Source organism: Pezoporus wallicus, unplaced genomic scaffold, assembly GCF_028554395.1.
Source record: "Pezoporus wallicus isolate ANWC-B61680 ecotype Strahan unplaced genomic scaffold, APGP_CSIRO_Pwel_v1 contig_5879, whole genome shotgun sequence".
NCBI classification, from domain to species: Eukaryota; Metazoa; Chordata; class Aves; order Psittaciformes; family Psittacidae; genus Pezoporus; species Pezoporus wallicus.
In genome coordinates, this window is record NW_026637549.1 from 1,345,635 (window position 1) to 1,363,147 (window position 17,513).

The 17,513-nt window shown below is 41.5% G+C and overlaps 1 protein-coding gene across 1 annotated transcript in view; it reads left to right on the top strand.

The window, feature by feature from the left end:
• The first annotated feature begins 2,524 nt into the window (after positions 1–2,524).
• The window catches only part of AHR (aryl hydrocarbon receptor), a 56,430-nt gene continuing 41,441 nt past the window's right edge, over positions 2,525–17,513 (top strand). Inside the window, exons 1-2 of the mRNA XM_057406198.1 lie at positions 2,525–2,948; positions 10,717–10,904. Coding sequence (XP_057262181.1) covers positions 2,893–2,948; positions 10,717–10,904 — 244 coding nt within the window. The 5' untranslated portion in view covers positions 2,525–2,892. The remainder of the gene's footprint in view (positions 2,949–10,716; positions 10,905–17,513) is intronic.

Sequence of the window (17,513 nt, forward strand, 5' to 3'; positions counted from 1 at the left end):
AGGTGCCTGTGTGCAAAAGGCCCCAGTGACACATAAGGAAGTTCACCCTGCCCTCTGTGATTCTCTGTGCGCTGAACAACTGAAATCTTATATTTGATGTTAAATAGGTGGCTGATCCATAGAAGTGGATTTCCAATAGCAGGTAGTGACAAATGTTCAGAAGATGTGCTTTCTGCCCAGCAGCATGAATTTTCCTTACTTGCCAAATCAGAGAGCTGAAGAATAACCACAGTACCTCCCTGGTGCCATGCAAGTTCCCAGGGCCTCAGAAGGGAACTGGGAGATGAAGTCTATCACGGGAGGCTAAAGCCTGGTTTCCTCTTCATGTAGCCCCTACTAGAGTTGGAGCTGGCAGATGAGACAGTGTAAGTATGGGTATTTCTGACAGTATCTAAGTAGCACAGAAGGTCAAGAAAGAGACTTTGTTCAATCTCAGTGAGGAAGCAAAAGGAAGACTGGAAGCCATTAAATTAAAAATTAGAAGAAGAAGAGCCTTGAACAATAACTGTAAGCTTTCAACGCAAAGATAAAGTAGCTGAAGAGAAGAATAAGCGCAGAACAGCAATTTGTTCTGCATATGGAGTGATCACTGCATCTTTGTGTTGACAGAAGAAGAAACCAGTGAGCAGGGAGAGGCTAGGGGTGAAAAGAGTACTGAAAGCGATTGGACAGTTTTGGCTGGAAGAAACTGTGCTTGGATAGATGGATAGGTTTGGAGTGCGTTTATTTCAGTTTCTGCCCTAAAATCAAAAGAAAGTGGCTGGAGAAGGAAGACATGGTGTACAGTATTGACCATGGTTGTATTTGTGTGCTTGTTTCGTATGTGTTTGTTTGTTTTTTCCAGGATACTAGAAAGTTCTTGTGAAGAGAGGAGTGAAGAACTGAGGAGTGACAAAAGCTAGTGAATAGCTGATGTCCTCTGCAGAGGTGTTTGGCCAGGAATGTGGCAGGAATATGACTGCAAAGCACCGACCTCATGAGGTTCTTTAACTGTATTTTTTCAAAAATCTTGTTTGCTGAAGACATATTTTCGAAACATCATTGGGTTAACTCCTGCCGTACTAACACGAACCTTAACATCATTAAGGTTTAGTCAAATTAATTTTATCTGCATATCTTGGCTCAGTGTACTTTGCATCTGAGATAGCTTCCTAGGAGACTAACTCTGAGCAAATTAAGCCGGTGAACAAGAAAGCGCTGTGCTACCGAGCCCCAGCGGAGGAGGAGCGTCCGCAGAGCACATCCGAGCACAGGCACGAGCACCGGCACCGACTGCGAGGCGGGAGCCACTCTCCGCCCGCTGGTTGGCTATGGCGGGGCTTTGCGCAGCCCTTGTTTTCCCCGCACGTTAACACCTGGGCCATCGCTCATCACCTCCACCAGCAAAGCGGGGCGGAGACGCTCGCATGCCGGGGGCTTCGGTCACCATCGCGCCAGCGCCCGGGCGCTGGTGCAGCGCTGACGGCCCGACCAGGCCATGCGGACGGACGGACAGGGGCCAGCACCACGGACACTGCCTCAGCCTCCCGGCAGCCGGGCACGGGCGGATCCGGCGGCACTGAACCGTGGCGACACCGACGGGCCCACAGATGCGGTCGCTCTCCGGCGGCTGGGCACCCCGGGTGTGTTCGGTGGGAGACAGAGGAGCTCTTGCAGGCTCTCTGCCCGCGTACAATGTGTTTACAAAGGGTGACTCCCAGGCTCCCGAGTTCAGTGTTGGAACTAAGTTGATCGGGATTATTCCGGGGGAAGGAGGAGGAGGAAAATGGGCGGGAGAAGCGGCGGCAGGTCAGAAAAGGGTCCCCGTGGGTGTTTTATTTGCCAACAGTTAGGCAGTATCTCGTACTTTCTTTGCTGCTCCTTCCCCTTAAAGTAAGTGTTTAGCTTAGAACGCCGGTATAATAACTCGGGGATTTATACCCTAACAAGACAGGAACTGCGTCCTCCCCCGTGGATGCCACGGGCGCTTGGCGAGCAGCAGCAGTGTGCCCAGTGACTTCCTTCTTTCCCGTAGGTGTCCCGCTGACCCTGTCCCCGGTGGAGCCTGGTGTGTCCGTGTACTCCTGACCAGGGCTCCCTCACCCCTCTTTGGGAGGGCCGCGTGCTATCTCCGGTTTCTCTGCTGGAGGACCCTGCGGTCGTCATGGTTTCAGCCCAAGGGAGATGAGGAGTGAAAGACACAAACCCCATCGCTTCACACAGGTAGCATCCGCCTCCAACACCGCCCCCGCAGCGCCTCCGTCGCGGTCCCCCCACTCCCGGCACCCCCGCCGACACCGCCCCTCCTCGCGTGACCTTCCCAACATGGCGGCACAGCCGCTCCCTCCGCCCGCCGCCGCGAGGGGCCTCCCCGGCGAGGGGGCGGTGGCCGATCAACCGGGCGGGGCGGGGCGGGGCGGGGCGGGAGAGCGGCCGAGTGGCTGGGCTGGGCGGGGTGGGCCGGGCCGGGCCGCGCACACTGTGGGCGCTCGGCCAGCAGACGGCGGCCGCGTTGGGGTGCAGAGGGTGTCGCGCACTGTCCCGCCGCTGCAACGGGAGCCGGCCGGGAGACGGCGTCCGCTTGGCAGGGCAGACGCGGGGCGAGAGGCGCTGGAAAACCCTGGCCTCCCCCTACACCTGCGCCCTCCGGGGGCGGTGAGTGGGTGTAGCCGCCGCCGATCACCTGGATCCCCACCCCGTAGCGCCTCCGCCTCTGTCCCCGCCCGGCTGGGGAAGGCGCCGCCGCCGCTGGGAGTGAGACCGGCCGCGGGCAGCAGGGTTGGGGCGCGCGGGTGAAGCAAAGCGAGAGCTTGCGGCGCCGGTGGGGCCCTGACAGCCGGGGCGAGGCGGGCAGGAGGGCGGCGGCCCCTGGCCGTTGGAGCCTGCGGCGCGGGGCAGTGGAGTCGCGGCAGGATGAACCCCAATGTCACCTACGCCAGTCGCAAGCGGCGGAAACCTGTGCAGAAAATGTAAGTGGCCCCGAGGGGCGGGAGGGGAAGGAGGCGGACAGGGGAGACCGGCTTTCTCGCGGCTCGGCATCGCGCCGTGGAGGCCCGGTGGGGGGCCGGCCGGTGCACGGTGCGGTGCAGGGGGTGGCGCCCAGGGGTGCCAGAGGGGTTTACTGATTTTAGCTTTGTTTCTTTAAAGAGAAAAGGGGTGTCGGAGCGCGGAGGGTCGGGGCTGTGGAAGGAGGGAGCTGTGCCGGCAGCGCGGCGCAGCCGGCTGACCTACATTGGGAGGCATCTGAGGTGACTGCTCCGAGCGATGCCTGCTCTCGCCCCACCGGAGCGGGTCCCGCCCGTGGGGCCTGCCGGTGGGTGGGCGGGCGGGTGAGTGCCGCGCTGTCTCTGCCGCTCTCCCCGCGCTCCGGTACTCCCGGGCCGCTCCGCTCCTCTCCGCAGTGCTGCGCGGCTGCCGGCGCGTGTCTCTGCCGACGGCGCGGGGTCTGAGCTACGAAAGGCTCGGCCGATTCCCACCCTGCAGGGCTGTGTTTAGCCTGTTTCGGAGGGCTGAACCAGCTTTAACCCCCTGGTGCTACAATACGTGTTATTTGTTCAGCTCCAAACAAACTCAACTGCTGAGACCGGTCGAAAGAGGGGGAAAGAGGAAAAAAAAAAAAACCAACAACAAAACCAACCAAAAAATGTCTGTCCTTATGGTGGCTGTTTGTTGTATTAATTTATCATTTTGAAACTCTAAGATCAGCTTAGCGCATGAGTAATTTCATATTATGCACCTGCTTTAGGTTGAGTTCCAGACTTTGAAGGCTCCCCTGAAACGCTGGCCTCAGGAGAGTGTTTTTCCAGGCTAGGGGGGATGCTTAACTTGTACTTTCAACTGAAAGTCAATAATCTATAGCTCATAAACTACTACTGAGTTGCAAGAAAACTAAGCAAAGTTCAAAAAATCCCCGTGTTTTTCTGTGGGGTACTTTGGTACATGTAAAATAACTGCCAAGACCTCAAAAGCGTTGAAGGAGAGAATGACAAATATTTAACAAAGTTCTATTGTGAATTACATGTTTTTAGATTTATAGCAGACAACTGTCCTGGGGGGGAGGGGAATTAGCTTGAGTGCTTGCTTCTTTACGTTTGGAGTCGTTAAAATGAGTGCATGTACATAACTGGGGCTTCACCCTGCAAATTAACACAGAAAGCCTAAAAGCTTGAAAATCCCCTTGCTAGAAGATACATTCCCTATGAAAACAGCAATGTTTGCTTTTTTGATCGTTATTTTCCAAGGAAAAATGTAGAGGTACTGGGTTAAATTCATTCTGTAGGTGTGGAAGAATGATTAAGAAGTGAATGTGTTTTTCTCATGAAGAAATAAAGATATATTTGTGGTATTTCTGGATTAGCAATAACTAATGCAAATAATTCTGGGGTTATGATTGTGAAAGGGTGAGGTGTTCTGCCTTACTGGTAAAATTGCTGTTAAATTCTGGTTAGTCTTAGATGATGTGAAGCCTTATGGTAGTATCTACATACATAATCCTTTTCCATGTATCTCTTCTTCATGTAAGTTAGCCCAGCTTCTCTGGTTAGTTGAACTTGAAGCCTTTTTTTATTACTAATGGATCTGTTTATCTGTAAGGGACTTTACCCTTTAGGACTAAAGGAGAGAGAAGCATGTGTTTCTTCTTAAAAGTATTAAAATAGTTTGGTGCCTCATAAATTGAAGTGGAGGCTGGTAACTAACCCACCTTTCTTGGGTTGCTAGAGATTGGTTTTATGCAGGACAAAGTAATTTTGCACATAACGTGTATGTGTTTTTTCTCTCCTAAAAATGGCTATGCTCTTTGTTTGCTTTTACTGTTAGACCAACCTTACAGGACATTGCAAGCAGGTCAGAGGGTTCCCATTTTTTACATACATAATTACCATACTTTTAGGCCAAAAAGTGAGAGAGGCAATAAGCTTTTGTAACTGACTGGGGAGGGAGGGAAGATGTACTTGCTGCTGGTTAATAAAGGTTTGACAGTACCGTGGCTTAAATGTGTTTGAGGTTGATGTTTCTTCCCCTGGTAGGATTCATAGCTTCCTCACCCTCCTGCCCCCCCCTTTTCCTTTTTTATTTATAGAAAGGTGATACATTGTTGGGACTGGTATCTTTTATAGAAGAGATTGTTTCTGTAGATAGTTCTTCTAATGTTTTATTTCCGGCCTATGTAACTCTGAATGGAGCATGATAATTGGTAACCTGTGGCAGCAGGCAGCTAGCTTATAGAAATGGAAGAAGCTATTAATATAATGTCATAGTTGCCATGGAAAAAAAATGAAGTGGATTAAATACTTCTTGCTTCAGGTACAAATAACTCCTTAAAGCCATTTTAGTAACTCAATACCAGTTTAAGAAACTTCCCCCCTGCAGCTCCCTGTTTTGGTTATGTGCATTGTGAAGAACCAGACTTAAAGGGGAATCTCAGGCTGTAGACTGGCAGCGCCGAGGGTTGAAATGTGTTGCTTCACTTCAGTAGGGAATTACAGTATCACAGCTGAAAAAGAAAAGCATGGGGGCACTTAACAGGCAACTCTTTCTGCTGTTCATCATCTTATCGGGGGAAAAAAAGTTAAGAAAAAAAGAAAAGCCCAGTAAACCATGTGCACTCCAATTGCATGTACTGTGCTACAGAAATCGCTTTCTTAAAACCTGGGAGACTTTCAGTTTCCTTCCAATGTAATGGTTGAACCCTGCGAGTCCCTCTGGTGGCAGCACGTCTGTGGGGCCCCTCGCCCCCCACTGGAGCTTGGGCAGCAATGGATGGCCTCAACTTTTTGCTTTTTCCTTTTTTTCTTTAGTCTTGAATTCCTTTTCTCTGGGAATTATTGACTGACATGCTGAATTAATGTAATAGTATTGTAGTAGGAAGAATAAAATGCAGGTTTTATGGAATTGGGGATTGCTGCAGATAGACTAATATTAGGTAAAGGATATTAAATAGATGTAGCTTCACCCTGTAGTTTTTATATTTTTCTGCCTGCTAGCTCTGATTTGCCTTGTTTTTCTCACTCTTTTCTCAGTTCTCAATTCCAATAGGAATTGTTTTGCACAACTACCTAAACAAAAGACAAGGAGCGGGTTGGGGAGGTGTAGATGTTTCGTACTATGCAGGCATGAAATGCATGATGGCATGTTTCTTTAACATGGAACAAAACCACGTTGTAATGCTATCTTAAATGTATTAATGATATGAAATACTTGAGAGAAAAATGTTTGACTGATTGAGCCTTGATTTTGAGTAGCTGTAGTAATGTCAGAAAGCAATGCAGAGATATTTTAATGTAAAAAAAAAAAAAAGTATTTATGTAGTCTTTCAAGACAAACAAACAAGAAGTGCCAGAACAAACTTTTAAAATGGAAGTTCATGAGAAAAGGAAAAATAGTCATTAAAGATTCTTTTGTGTAAAGCAGGATCTGCTACAAACAGCAGCTTGAACCTCTTTTTTGAAAAGGAGGCAATAAAACTGTTACTGCATGTAAAATAGACTTATTAGATATAAGTGATAGCCTTGCCAGTCTTGGGGTACCTACATATTACATGTGGACTGCTACTTAAAATTCACTGGTTTTAAGGCTTGTGAGGTGGCTTTGGTTGGTTGATTTTTGGTCAATACTTCTTGCAGATGAATACTTTTTAGAAAGAGAACCTGAAGCAAATGGGGGTAGACAGATGTAGACATCATGGTCAGTAGATAGGAACATACTTTTTTTTTTTCTTTTTTTTCCTGTTTCAAAACAGCTTTGGGTTGTCATCTTGAACAGTAATAAAATATGTTAAAAGCAAGTGTGAAACTTTAATTCTTGATTGGTGTTCTGGCTGTCTCTATCACTCTGGTGGAGTCCTTCATACACCAAAACAACCTGAGCAAACTATGACATTGTTTACTAGTAGAAGACAGTTGCCCGGCATCAGATGAGTAGCACACTGCTGATTGAGGTGGGGTTTGCTTTAGTAAAAACAACTTTGTCCTTCCAGTGGCCTAAGTCTTCTCTGGCTTTACTGCCTGCTAAAGAAGTCACTGGAAAGGGTCTCATGCCCCTTCAGGGTGGGCTGACAACAACTTTTGGTTGATGAGGTCAATAGTCTGTGTTGTATTTGTTGCTTTGAAAGGAATTGTTAGCTGAATTTTCAGTAATTGTAAACTTGCTGTGGGAGAGAAGAGTAAATGCTTAGAAGTATTTTTCAGTTGCTTAAGTAAACAGAATTTTGGAGGATATCACCTATTGAAAGACCTGCTTAATGGTAGCTCTTGCATTTCATATACCTGACCTACATTGAATTAAATCATATAAATAAGAATAACATATGTTATTGCATATACTGCTAAATGAGATAACAAATATACATAGCGGTAAGGATTAAATCCGTTAGCTAGATGACATGTATACTCTTATATCCTTCTTTCCTAAGCAATAAAATGGTTCTGATGAACTTCAAATTCTATTTTTTAAAATAGAATTACTTCTTTTAACATTTAGCTGTGTCCTTAGTGCTTATCTTGCACATTATTGTGTTTCCTGACTTAATTCCACACTTCAGTATTGCTAATCATTTACCATGCCTTTTAGTAATTGGGTTTTGATTTTTCTCCTTTTCACAGTTTTTGTTGTCATATTATGAAAAAAATAAATTTGCGTTTTCATTTTCTTAAAGAACTGCTTCAGTGTCCCTTTAAAAATACAAAATATCGTGTAAATATTAAAACTTATTTTGGCCTTTTCATAATAATGAATACTCAGGTACTGGTGCACTTCCTTTGCAGTAATTTGGTGCTGTTAATGTCTGTAAAGGTGTACATGGTAAGGATATGTAATGGAAAGTTCTGATTAAGTATTCTATAGCAAACCTGTGAAAATACTGGTCAGCTAATGTTATGATGTCAAATCCTTTAGAACCGTAATATAAGAGTGCTTGCTTGTCTTGCACTGTTGGATGATAAGGATTGTAGCTCATTTCAGAGGCACTGAGTGTGTAGAGACCTCTGGCCTTTGATTAGGGAACTCAAATTTCCTGTGAAAGGTAAAAGATCATGAACTGAAAGATCAGCTTAAAATCCACCCCCTCCGTTAGTCCTACCCCTACCCCTTATATTTTTTAAATTCTTTTAAATAAAACACATACCACATACATGGATTTAATCTTGACATAGCATGTAATTTTCCTTTAAGGTAGTTTTCTGCAACGTAGCTAGGGCTGTCTTTAGCATCAAGGGTTTACATAAGTGGATGGAAAATGGTTTAGCTTGCTACTCGCGCCTCCCGGCGCTTCTGCTCTCATTCCCTTCATCACTGAAGGATGCCTTTTTATGCAATGGATTTTAGTTGGGTGACAAGGGGGAAAACTAGGGAAAATTAAGGAAAATCAGTGCTTGTTTTGGAGGGAGAGAGCATGATAAGATTTATGCTGCAAATAATGGTGACTTAATATTCAGAAGTGTTGTAGACTACACTTACAGAATCCTTATGCTTTGAACTAGTTAGGAGTAAGAGAAATCATTAGAAAGTAAAGCAAAACATCAGTCTAACAGCTTGATGAGATAACTACGCAGTTGCATATGGTTTGAGCTAACTTGTCAAAGTGCTTATAGAGGTTTTAAGCAAGTGGAGGACAGTTGTGAAAATAAAAATTGGTATTTAGTGCTTGTTTATTTGGAAAAGATAGCATGCAACAGTTTGCATTGGGACCTCCACTTTTCAGAAGCAGACCTGTTTGATTTGCTATATATAACTGATTTGATATATAACTGATTATTATACAACTGTTACCTGCTTCCATTTGGAATTTATTATTCAATCTCTGTTTGTGGCAGTTTAATACATAAAAAGTATAAAATAACTCTTAATGTTACTGGTAACATTTAGTGATTTTTAAACTATATTTTATAAGGGTTATATTTAAATTGTGTTAATCATATGGCTTGTACAAGTAAATATTCTGCCAGTATAAGAAAATGTGAAGAAAGCTTTACTGAATTATTTTAGGCTTAATATTCACATGGGGATATGGTAAGCTGCAGCTCTTCACATCAGGGCTTGTGACCAAACCACACATCTATTTGTCATCCATTGCAGTTGGTGAGGAACCTATGCTTTTTTTCCAAGAGAATTTTCATATTTCTTGATCAATCTGCTTTCCCACTTTCCCAGTATTTTTAGGATAAAGATCTGCTAGACCTTACCCTGCAGCAAGCTTAACTTTATCCATCTAGGGAGTAAGTAGCTGCTGATGATATATTTCTGTGTACGAACAACATTTTGTGTTACAGCATCTTCCAAGTTTTCAGGCTTCACATAAGGAGTGTGCCTCCTTTAATGTGCAAAACAGCAGTCACAGTGCTAGGGGAAAGGCAGTCAGACTTAAGTGCAAGTTTTTGACAAGTGACACTTGAATACACATATGCCTGTACAAAGAAGGGCTTGATTTTAAAGAAATGTATTAACATTTTGAATTTAACTTCTTGAATTTAGTATGAAATATAATTAAAACATAAAGCAAGCTAAAAATAGGAATGTTCACTCTATCACTATTTATTTGACTGGAAATACAGATGAAATTATTTTTCAGTTTGCTTTCAGCAGTGGCAAAAATAACTACAGAGCTCTTGCAATTTCTCGTTGTAAAATTGATGTAAGGGTGAAGTTTAGAAGCAGACTAAATGAAATACTGAAGAAATTAACTGTTGAATGTCTTCATGTTCAGTATTTTTGTGAGTGAAACATCTTGCAGAGCCAACATTCCTTATGAGAGCTGCATGAATTGGTAGCTGCTGCACAACTACCTCAATTAGATCTACAATACTGGAAAAGTGAGAATGATCACTCTTTAATTAGAAAACTGTTTAATAAATATCATAAAATCCATATGGCTCATGCAGCTAAATGATTTGGTTTCAGTATTGGTTTGTAATGACTAATTGTAATTCAAGTGAACAGGGATTTAAACCTATTCCTAGAAGTCTGTGTATGTGGGAAGGTGTAAGTATTCATGTATCTGGAATTGGAGCTCAGAGTGGGTATGATTGGAAAATTGCAAGTTTGCAAAAGCTTAGTTATGTAATTCATCAGTAATAGGTTTTTTGTTTGTTGTAAGGTACAAAGATGTCTTCATGCTCAAATGGAATGCTTTCAGCCAAGAAGTGACTTAAAGGATGAGCTCAATAGTGTTTACTGCAAAGATTTTTCCCTGCTGACAGAGCTGTATCTCTTGTTTACTTGTGCAGTTTTGTATGCCTTCTTGTCTAGCAATTTACTAAAATGTCTGTTGTATGCAATTGACACTAGCCTGTTCCAAATATTGGCAAAAATTAAAGACCCCTGTAAAAAACCTGTAACATGTAAAAGTGTGCTGTCAAATACATTTGTACAAATATTATGAGATGTTATTGAATCATTTGTAACATGACCATTATGAAGAATTCAAATGACATTTGAGTGAAAGTGTGGGAAGCTTTTTATAAAAACATGTTGAATCTCAGTGGTTTCAAATGTCTATTTGAACACATAATGAACATTGTAGCTGTCACTACTTCATTTAAGTGTGTGTGTTGAATGGGGGATTAAACCATTTCAGATTAATTCCACTCCTTTTCCGCCCCACAGGGAAACAGAAGTCACTTGGAAAAAACATTTTGCTTGTTAAGGTTTTAAAGACAATTTGTAACATTAGATGTGGCAGATATTTACCTTAATTTTGGGAAGTGACTTAAGTTTGTATTTTGTTTGGTTTTTTTGCCACAGAGTAAAGCCATCCCCAGCTGAAGGAGTCAAGTCCAATCCATCCAAGAGACACAGGGACCGCTTGAATGCGGAGCTGGACCGCTTGGCTAGTCTTCTGCCTTTCCCTCAAGATGTTATTGCCAAATTGGATAAGCTGTCTGTGCTTAGGCTCAGCGTCAGTTACCTGAGAGCCAAAAGTTTTTTTGACGGTAAGGGTTGGGATTTTATTTGGACTGCTTGTAAAATACTGTTTATACTGTATGCTGATTTCAGCTGTTTAAATACTTAAAACTGTTAAATTTATCTGTATTTTAATGGAACATCCAGTTGCGTGGGTATTTGCAATGTAACTGTATAAAGTAAACTTTACAGTTTCTTGAAAACCAAATATAACTACATACATTTCATGTAAATCACCAGGCTCTCAAAGCTTTGCATTTGGAAGTAATATTGTCCTTAATGAGTCTTCCAGTCCTTTTCTTTAGACCATCAAAGATACTTAAGAAATTTCCTTCTTTTTTTTTTTTCCCCCTTTCTGAGAATTGCCTTCATAAAACTGTTGCTGTTCAAAACATGTCTTTTGAGTTTCTGTGAGTTGTTTTGCGTAATGATGCATAAAAAATGACTTTGTTTTGATACAGTATAATTGCTAGTGCCCCTTCCTATAGTCTCTTGCAAAGGTGATTTCTAAAGAATAGAGGGAAAAGTCTTTCCTGTATTCAGGTCCTGATTAATGCAGAGCATGAGGCATTAAGATGACAGCTAAGATTCTCCAGTTGTGTGGGCAGGTTTTCACTGACCCCAGCCCTGTCAAGGGTAATACAGCAGCACTTGTGCTTCTGGCCTGATTACTACTCTGTATTCTGTTGCACCGCCTTAGAGCTGACTGAAGAATCTTACCCCTCCTTCACTTCTTTAGCTGTCCTATAGGATGAGAGATGCGATGACTGGCCTCATGCCAGTTTCTTCAAAGGCAGAAATAGTCTGGTCCTTTTCATTGCTGGAATAAAGTAGGCAGCTTGTACTTAATAATTGTTCTTTTCTATCAGTCAGTGAAGCTTTATGATATTACACTGAAGATGGACTTATATTGATCAGTCTTAGATAAGGAATCTTGCTTGCATGGAGTTGATATAAAATTGCAATTTTCAAATATTTATTTAACAAAGCATTTTGGACATTAAAATAACCTCTGCCCTTACCAGTTTAAGATTTAGTGTTTCTGCCTCTTGATGGTGACTTCATACCATGGATGAAAGGATTGAAGAAACTTAGCTACCTCAGATAGTTTCACTTTTTCCTGCAGAAATACAGGGTATTTATTTTCATTTATTGTGTCTCAAGGCTAGAGTTGGTGAAATATTTCTAGCAGTGTTTTTTTTCAAATGAAAATATTTGCTCCCATGAAATGAAAGAATTCTTCTGGCACATCAGTTTCATGAAATTGTGTTCTGAAACAAATACAGGATTGCAAGTGTTTTGCCTTAGGTGGGATGAAGTGATAAAAACAAATCTCAATTTCTCATGCAATGGAAGTGCTTGGTTTTTGTTTCTCTCCCCACCCTGACAATTTGCACTTTAAGGTCCTAGAATAAAAGGTTTAAGGCTGTGATTTCTGTATGGGGGGGGGTGGGGGATGGGGGAAATCATGGCTGTAAAGAGACAAAAATCACTTCACACCAAAATGTACATCAGTTGCTTGTTTTTAATTTGAATGTGAAGGAAGTTTTCAGCTGTTGAGAATGATGATGAGTTAGATATATATTAATGGCAGAGAAGTTACATTTGCATTTCAGGTTACACTTTAACTACTATGGATCCAGAACTAAAGCAGACTTAACCTGTTTTTTTCACCTCAGTAGCATACTATTAGGTTGGTATCCATGTTAGATAAACATATGCAGCTAATGTTACCTTACTGGACCACAGCTGTAGAATATAGGGTATTTAATTGTACTGTGATGAATTAAGTAGCAGAATTTTAGTTTGCTTTGCAGGAAATGACTTTTCAGACAGCAAGTAAATGTGTATACTAGGTGCATTACAACAGACTATTTTTCCTATAGTGTCCATAAAATAAAAAAAGCCTGATAAATGTGAAAAGATGAACAATTTGATGTTGCTTATCTTGTGCAAGACATTTTGAACAATGTAGGATGAAGCAAGTTTAATTTATACCTTCAGATAAAGAAGCTTCAGTAAAAGCTCTCTTAACCTTTGGTGGTTTTTTTTTGCAGAAAAGGGCTTTTTTATATAATTTTCAGGCCTTTGAACTGTAGGACTGTGAATCAGGTTGGTAGTTGGCATCTATCTGAACGTGTTTAAAGGCTAGCATCAATCACTGAAGATAAACAAAAGTAACTAATCTATAACTATGACAGACCCAGTATTGAAAATAAGATTTTGTACTGTTTTAATGTGCTTAAATAACATGGAGTCTATCTCAGTTGAAATTTACCCTCCAAAAGATAAATTGGGTCTTTGAAGTACAGAACTAATCGAAATATCCTGAAAACTCCTAGGTTGGTGTTCCATGATCTGTGCAGTGCTCCTCACAGAACTGCTTTTCTGAAGGAATGTTTTGTGTAGTTATATATATGTGGAAAGCCCTGTAGAGTAAATCTGACAAATGCAAGCGTGAGCACTGATTGTCACCTTGAGTGCCTAGACTGGGCCAACAGGTCCACTTTATTAACACAGCATGCCGAAGTAAAGGGAAACGCTAAATGAATAACAGGATGCAAATGGGGGGGTGTGTAAATTCCTGCGGAAAGTAAAATATAAATGTGTAATCATATGATCTTGCTTGAAAGGAAACCCAAGTTTTTGCTGTAACAATACATATTTTTTCAAAGAAAACACTTGCGTTTTTCCAAGTTTAAATAATCCAGAGTGAATGTCTGTTTTCTGAAGGGGAAGGGAGTTGGGGTAAAGAACTGTTTTGTGAAAGACATCCCAAGAAGAAGTTACATCAGTTTGAATGAATGTGTGTTACTTAGATGTCTGCAAGGGTTTGTTTGTTTTTTTTGTTACTTTAAAAGCTAAGTGTATATATACATACAAAGAAAAAAAAACAAAGAAACCCCTTCCCCTGCCCCCAGTCATTAAAGTGGTACAGAATTCTCTCCAGAGCTCCAGGCAGGTGAGTGTTTTTCTGTATTGTCAACTGAAACATGCTGAACTTCTGCATGCTTACCATATTTCAAGTCATAGAAAATGGGTGTATGTTCGTTCCCCCCCTTCTAGAACCTCAAAACCTCTTTCTTCTGTTACTGATCCTGTTAAGCAGTTGCTTTCGATTGCTGTAGTTAGTGAAGAAAGGTACTGTGCTGCTAAGTGACCCCTTTGTATCACTACCCTTTAGATACACTAGTTCTGTGTGGTCAGGTTAGTCTTAAGTCTGCCTCATGTCAGAAGGTTTTCTATATCCCCATGTCAAGCACGGTCTTACATATATAATATATAACTTCGACCTTGTAGTTAAGAAGGAAATTTCTGTCGTGGCTTAAAATATTGTGTCTCAAGTCTGATTCTTTTTTTTATTTATTTATTTTTATTTATTTATTTTTAACATAAGCTCAAAGCTCTTCTGTGGTGAGTCAAAGCTGATGAGTGATTTAAGGTGGTGTCGTTTCTCAGCGGTGCAGTGCTATACCTGCCTGTACTGAAGTGGATTAGCAGTCCTCAAAGTCAAGCAGGTTAGCTTAAATCACTGTTGGAGTATTTATTTTGTGCATGTAAGATAATTCCTGAAAGTGGCTTAAGGCAAGCTTTTTATTTTTAAGAGACTAGGATAAATCAGGCAGGTGACTGCTGACAGTCAGTAAAGAAAGACTTTATATGTTGTCCTGGTATTATTTTACTCCGTTTTGATGATAAGTGCCCATGCATGTGTGCATTCAGCAGTGAAAAATATAAAGTGGAATATGAGACAACAGCTCTTTGTGTAGGTGCAGGTTAGTGTGAGTTCAGCATCTGGAGAACAACTGGATGATCATTTAGGCATAGCCTGTGTTCCCAATGCATACTAAAGGAAAAAGCTCTTTTGCCTCTAGCTTTGGTCCTTATAGGATGAATTGATAATCATTTAAATTCTTTACTGCAGTAAGGAAGAACATTTATAATAGGTCTTCTCAGGCTTTGGTGAAGTGGTTAGATTAAAGTAATAAAAGTAGAGCTTGTACGAACACTTTTTTAATAATAGCAGCATGATTTTTGTTTTTAAAGGTATAGTGAGAATTAAGGAGAAGCTTGCAGAATCTAAAATGAAGTAGCTGTGCCTATGCATGTGTATCGATACATTAGAAACAAAATTTAACATGTTGCTTATTAATTATCCTTTCATCCATTTCAGTAAGAATTCCTGTGGTTTAAAGAATGCGTTGGGATTTTTTTCCCCTTCTTGCCTATTGGACTGTATTCTGCAATTACAGAAGAAAGTTTCTGCTCAAAATTAGTTTAGAATTGGTTTCTTATGTTGTATGCAAGTGATTCTGGCAAGCCTAGCAATAACAAAATAATTAAGTATTTTTCCTGTAAGTTTTCATTGCTTAATTTTACTTTGTAATATAATTAACACACATTCCTTGGCATAACGTAGCCTAAATTTGCAGTGCACCCATTGTCATCACATAAAATATACTCTTTGATATAATGCATTTTTTCCTGTGATGCCTGTTGTTCTATCACACTGTGTATTGCAGAGAACAAAGATGTGTATGGCTCCTGCTCTGGAGAGGATAGCTTAAGATAAGATGTACAGATGCCAAAGATGGGCAAAGTGGAAGACAGTGTATTTATTCTGTCACATTGAGAAGAGCTACAATGTCTTTACAGCCTAGAAGATATAGATAGCCTTTCTGCTGAGTGTTAGGTGGTGGTCTGAAACAAACCTGAAAGTACGAACAAACTGATTGAAGCTCAGTAAGTTAAGGCCGGGATAATGCAGCAGATGTGACCTCACTTGCTTTTATTTCAGACTGTTTCTATATTTACCTGCCTTGTTTGTCTAAGGCAGCTTTCTTCGTGTATTTTTTTTGAAAGTGTGACTTCCCTTTGGTGTTACCCTCTTTCCCTGCCCTTCCTGCTGCATACATAGACACTCCTGACTCCCAGGTCAGGAAAATCTAAAGCTTTCCAGGGTAGAGCAGTGGAATAAGGCTGCACTTACTGCTTTCAAGTATCTGTGTTGATGCTATATAGGAATTTACTGTTGCCAGCGGATTCTGGTGGGCTTGACTTGTCTTGCTTGATTCATGACTGTCTTGAGCCATTTTTGTATTCCCAAGGTAGAAAACATGGCATAGTTTGAGAGAGATTGTTTATGCATTTTGTAGAACATTATTGAATTGTGATATGAAGTTAAATGGAGAATCTGCCACATCTCTTGGTGATTCTTCTAGCAGATATATAATCCTGTTAAAATATTAACTGGACTTAAATTTGTTTGGCTTCCAGCCTTGGAAGTTATGTCGTTCTCTATCCAGTTATCTTTCTTGGACTTGGTATTTCTGCTGTGCGTATGAATTCATTTTCACTTTTTTGAATGAGCTGCTGAGTCTTTAAGTCTTACCTGAGAGTGTAGGAGGGGAACAAAAAAAAAAAATTGGGGAAAAAAAAAAAATCCCACAAAAGAGCCAACTGTGTTTCCTCTTGTACTCTTCCTCCTGGCCCTAGTCCAAAACTATTACAAAGTGTGAACCTTGGAATTGTATAGCTATTTCAGTAGCAGACAGTCATACCATTCAAGTTATTACCTAATCCATGACTGTTCTTCCATGCTGCTGTACTTGTGTTCTCCCCCCACCCCCTGCTCATGCCCACCAACATTTCCCCCTTCTGCCCCTGATCCCCTGAGATTCATACTGAGCATTTGTGGCTGTCTGCTACAGGCTATTTTAGCCTGTATTTACGTAACAGGACATAAGTAGGGATTTAGACTTTGAAGTCCTAAATTCTGATCCTCCAAAATGGTGATTAAGAGCCATGTAGCTGTGACATCACTTTAAACCTCAAACTACGTATGTTTTCACTATCCTGTGCTCATTCTTAGCCTACTCAGAAACTTCTTTTTTTTAGGAGTGCTCTGTCACTAAGCTTGTCATGCAGCTTAACAGCTCTGTACCGCTATGGGTTGATGCAACTGACATTTAATATACCCCAAACCAAGCACCTAAAATTGAAAAGTATGTTTATGTTGCAAAGAGCTCAGTATGCCAATTTATCTGTAGGATAAAGAGGAGAAACTGGCTACAAATACTGACAGTTAACATGTTGTTTGGATTTTCTGTTCTGAATCTGTTTTCAATGATTAATGTTAATCATTATTAGAACTCAGTTTGGAAGGGAGAGAAATAAAAGGTTATCTCTTTTTCTCTGCCCTATATGTATTATTTACATATGGAAAGACATGTAGGAGACTTTTATGTTTCCCAAAGCTGTTGTAAAGTTTCTTGAAAACCTTGTGTCCCAGTGTGCAAAGCATTTGTCTTTTCTCCATAGTCTCCATAGGTTAGTTTTAAGCATACTGTTCTGGACTTTGCTCTGGATATCTGCTACAGCAAATCATAGAATCATAGAATAGTTAGGGTTGGAAAGGACCTTAAGATCATCTAGTTCCAACCCCCCTGCCATGGGCAGGGACACCTCACACTAAACCATGTCACCCAAGGCTTTCTCCAGCCTGGCCTTGAACACTGCCAGGGATGGAGCATTCACAACCTCCCTGGGCAACCCATTCCAGTGCCTCACCACCCTCACAGGAAAGAATTTCCTCCTTATATCCAATCTAAACTTCCCCTGTTTAAGTTTTAACCCGT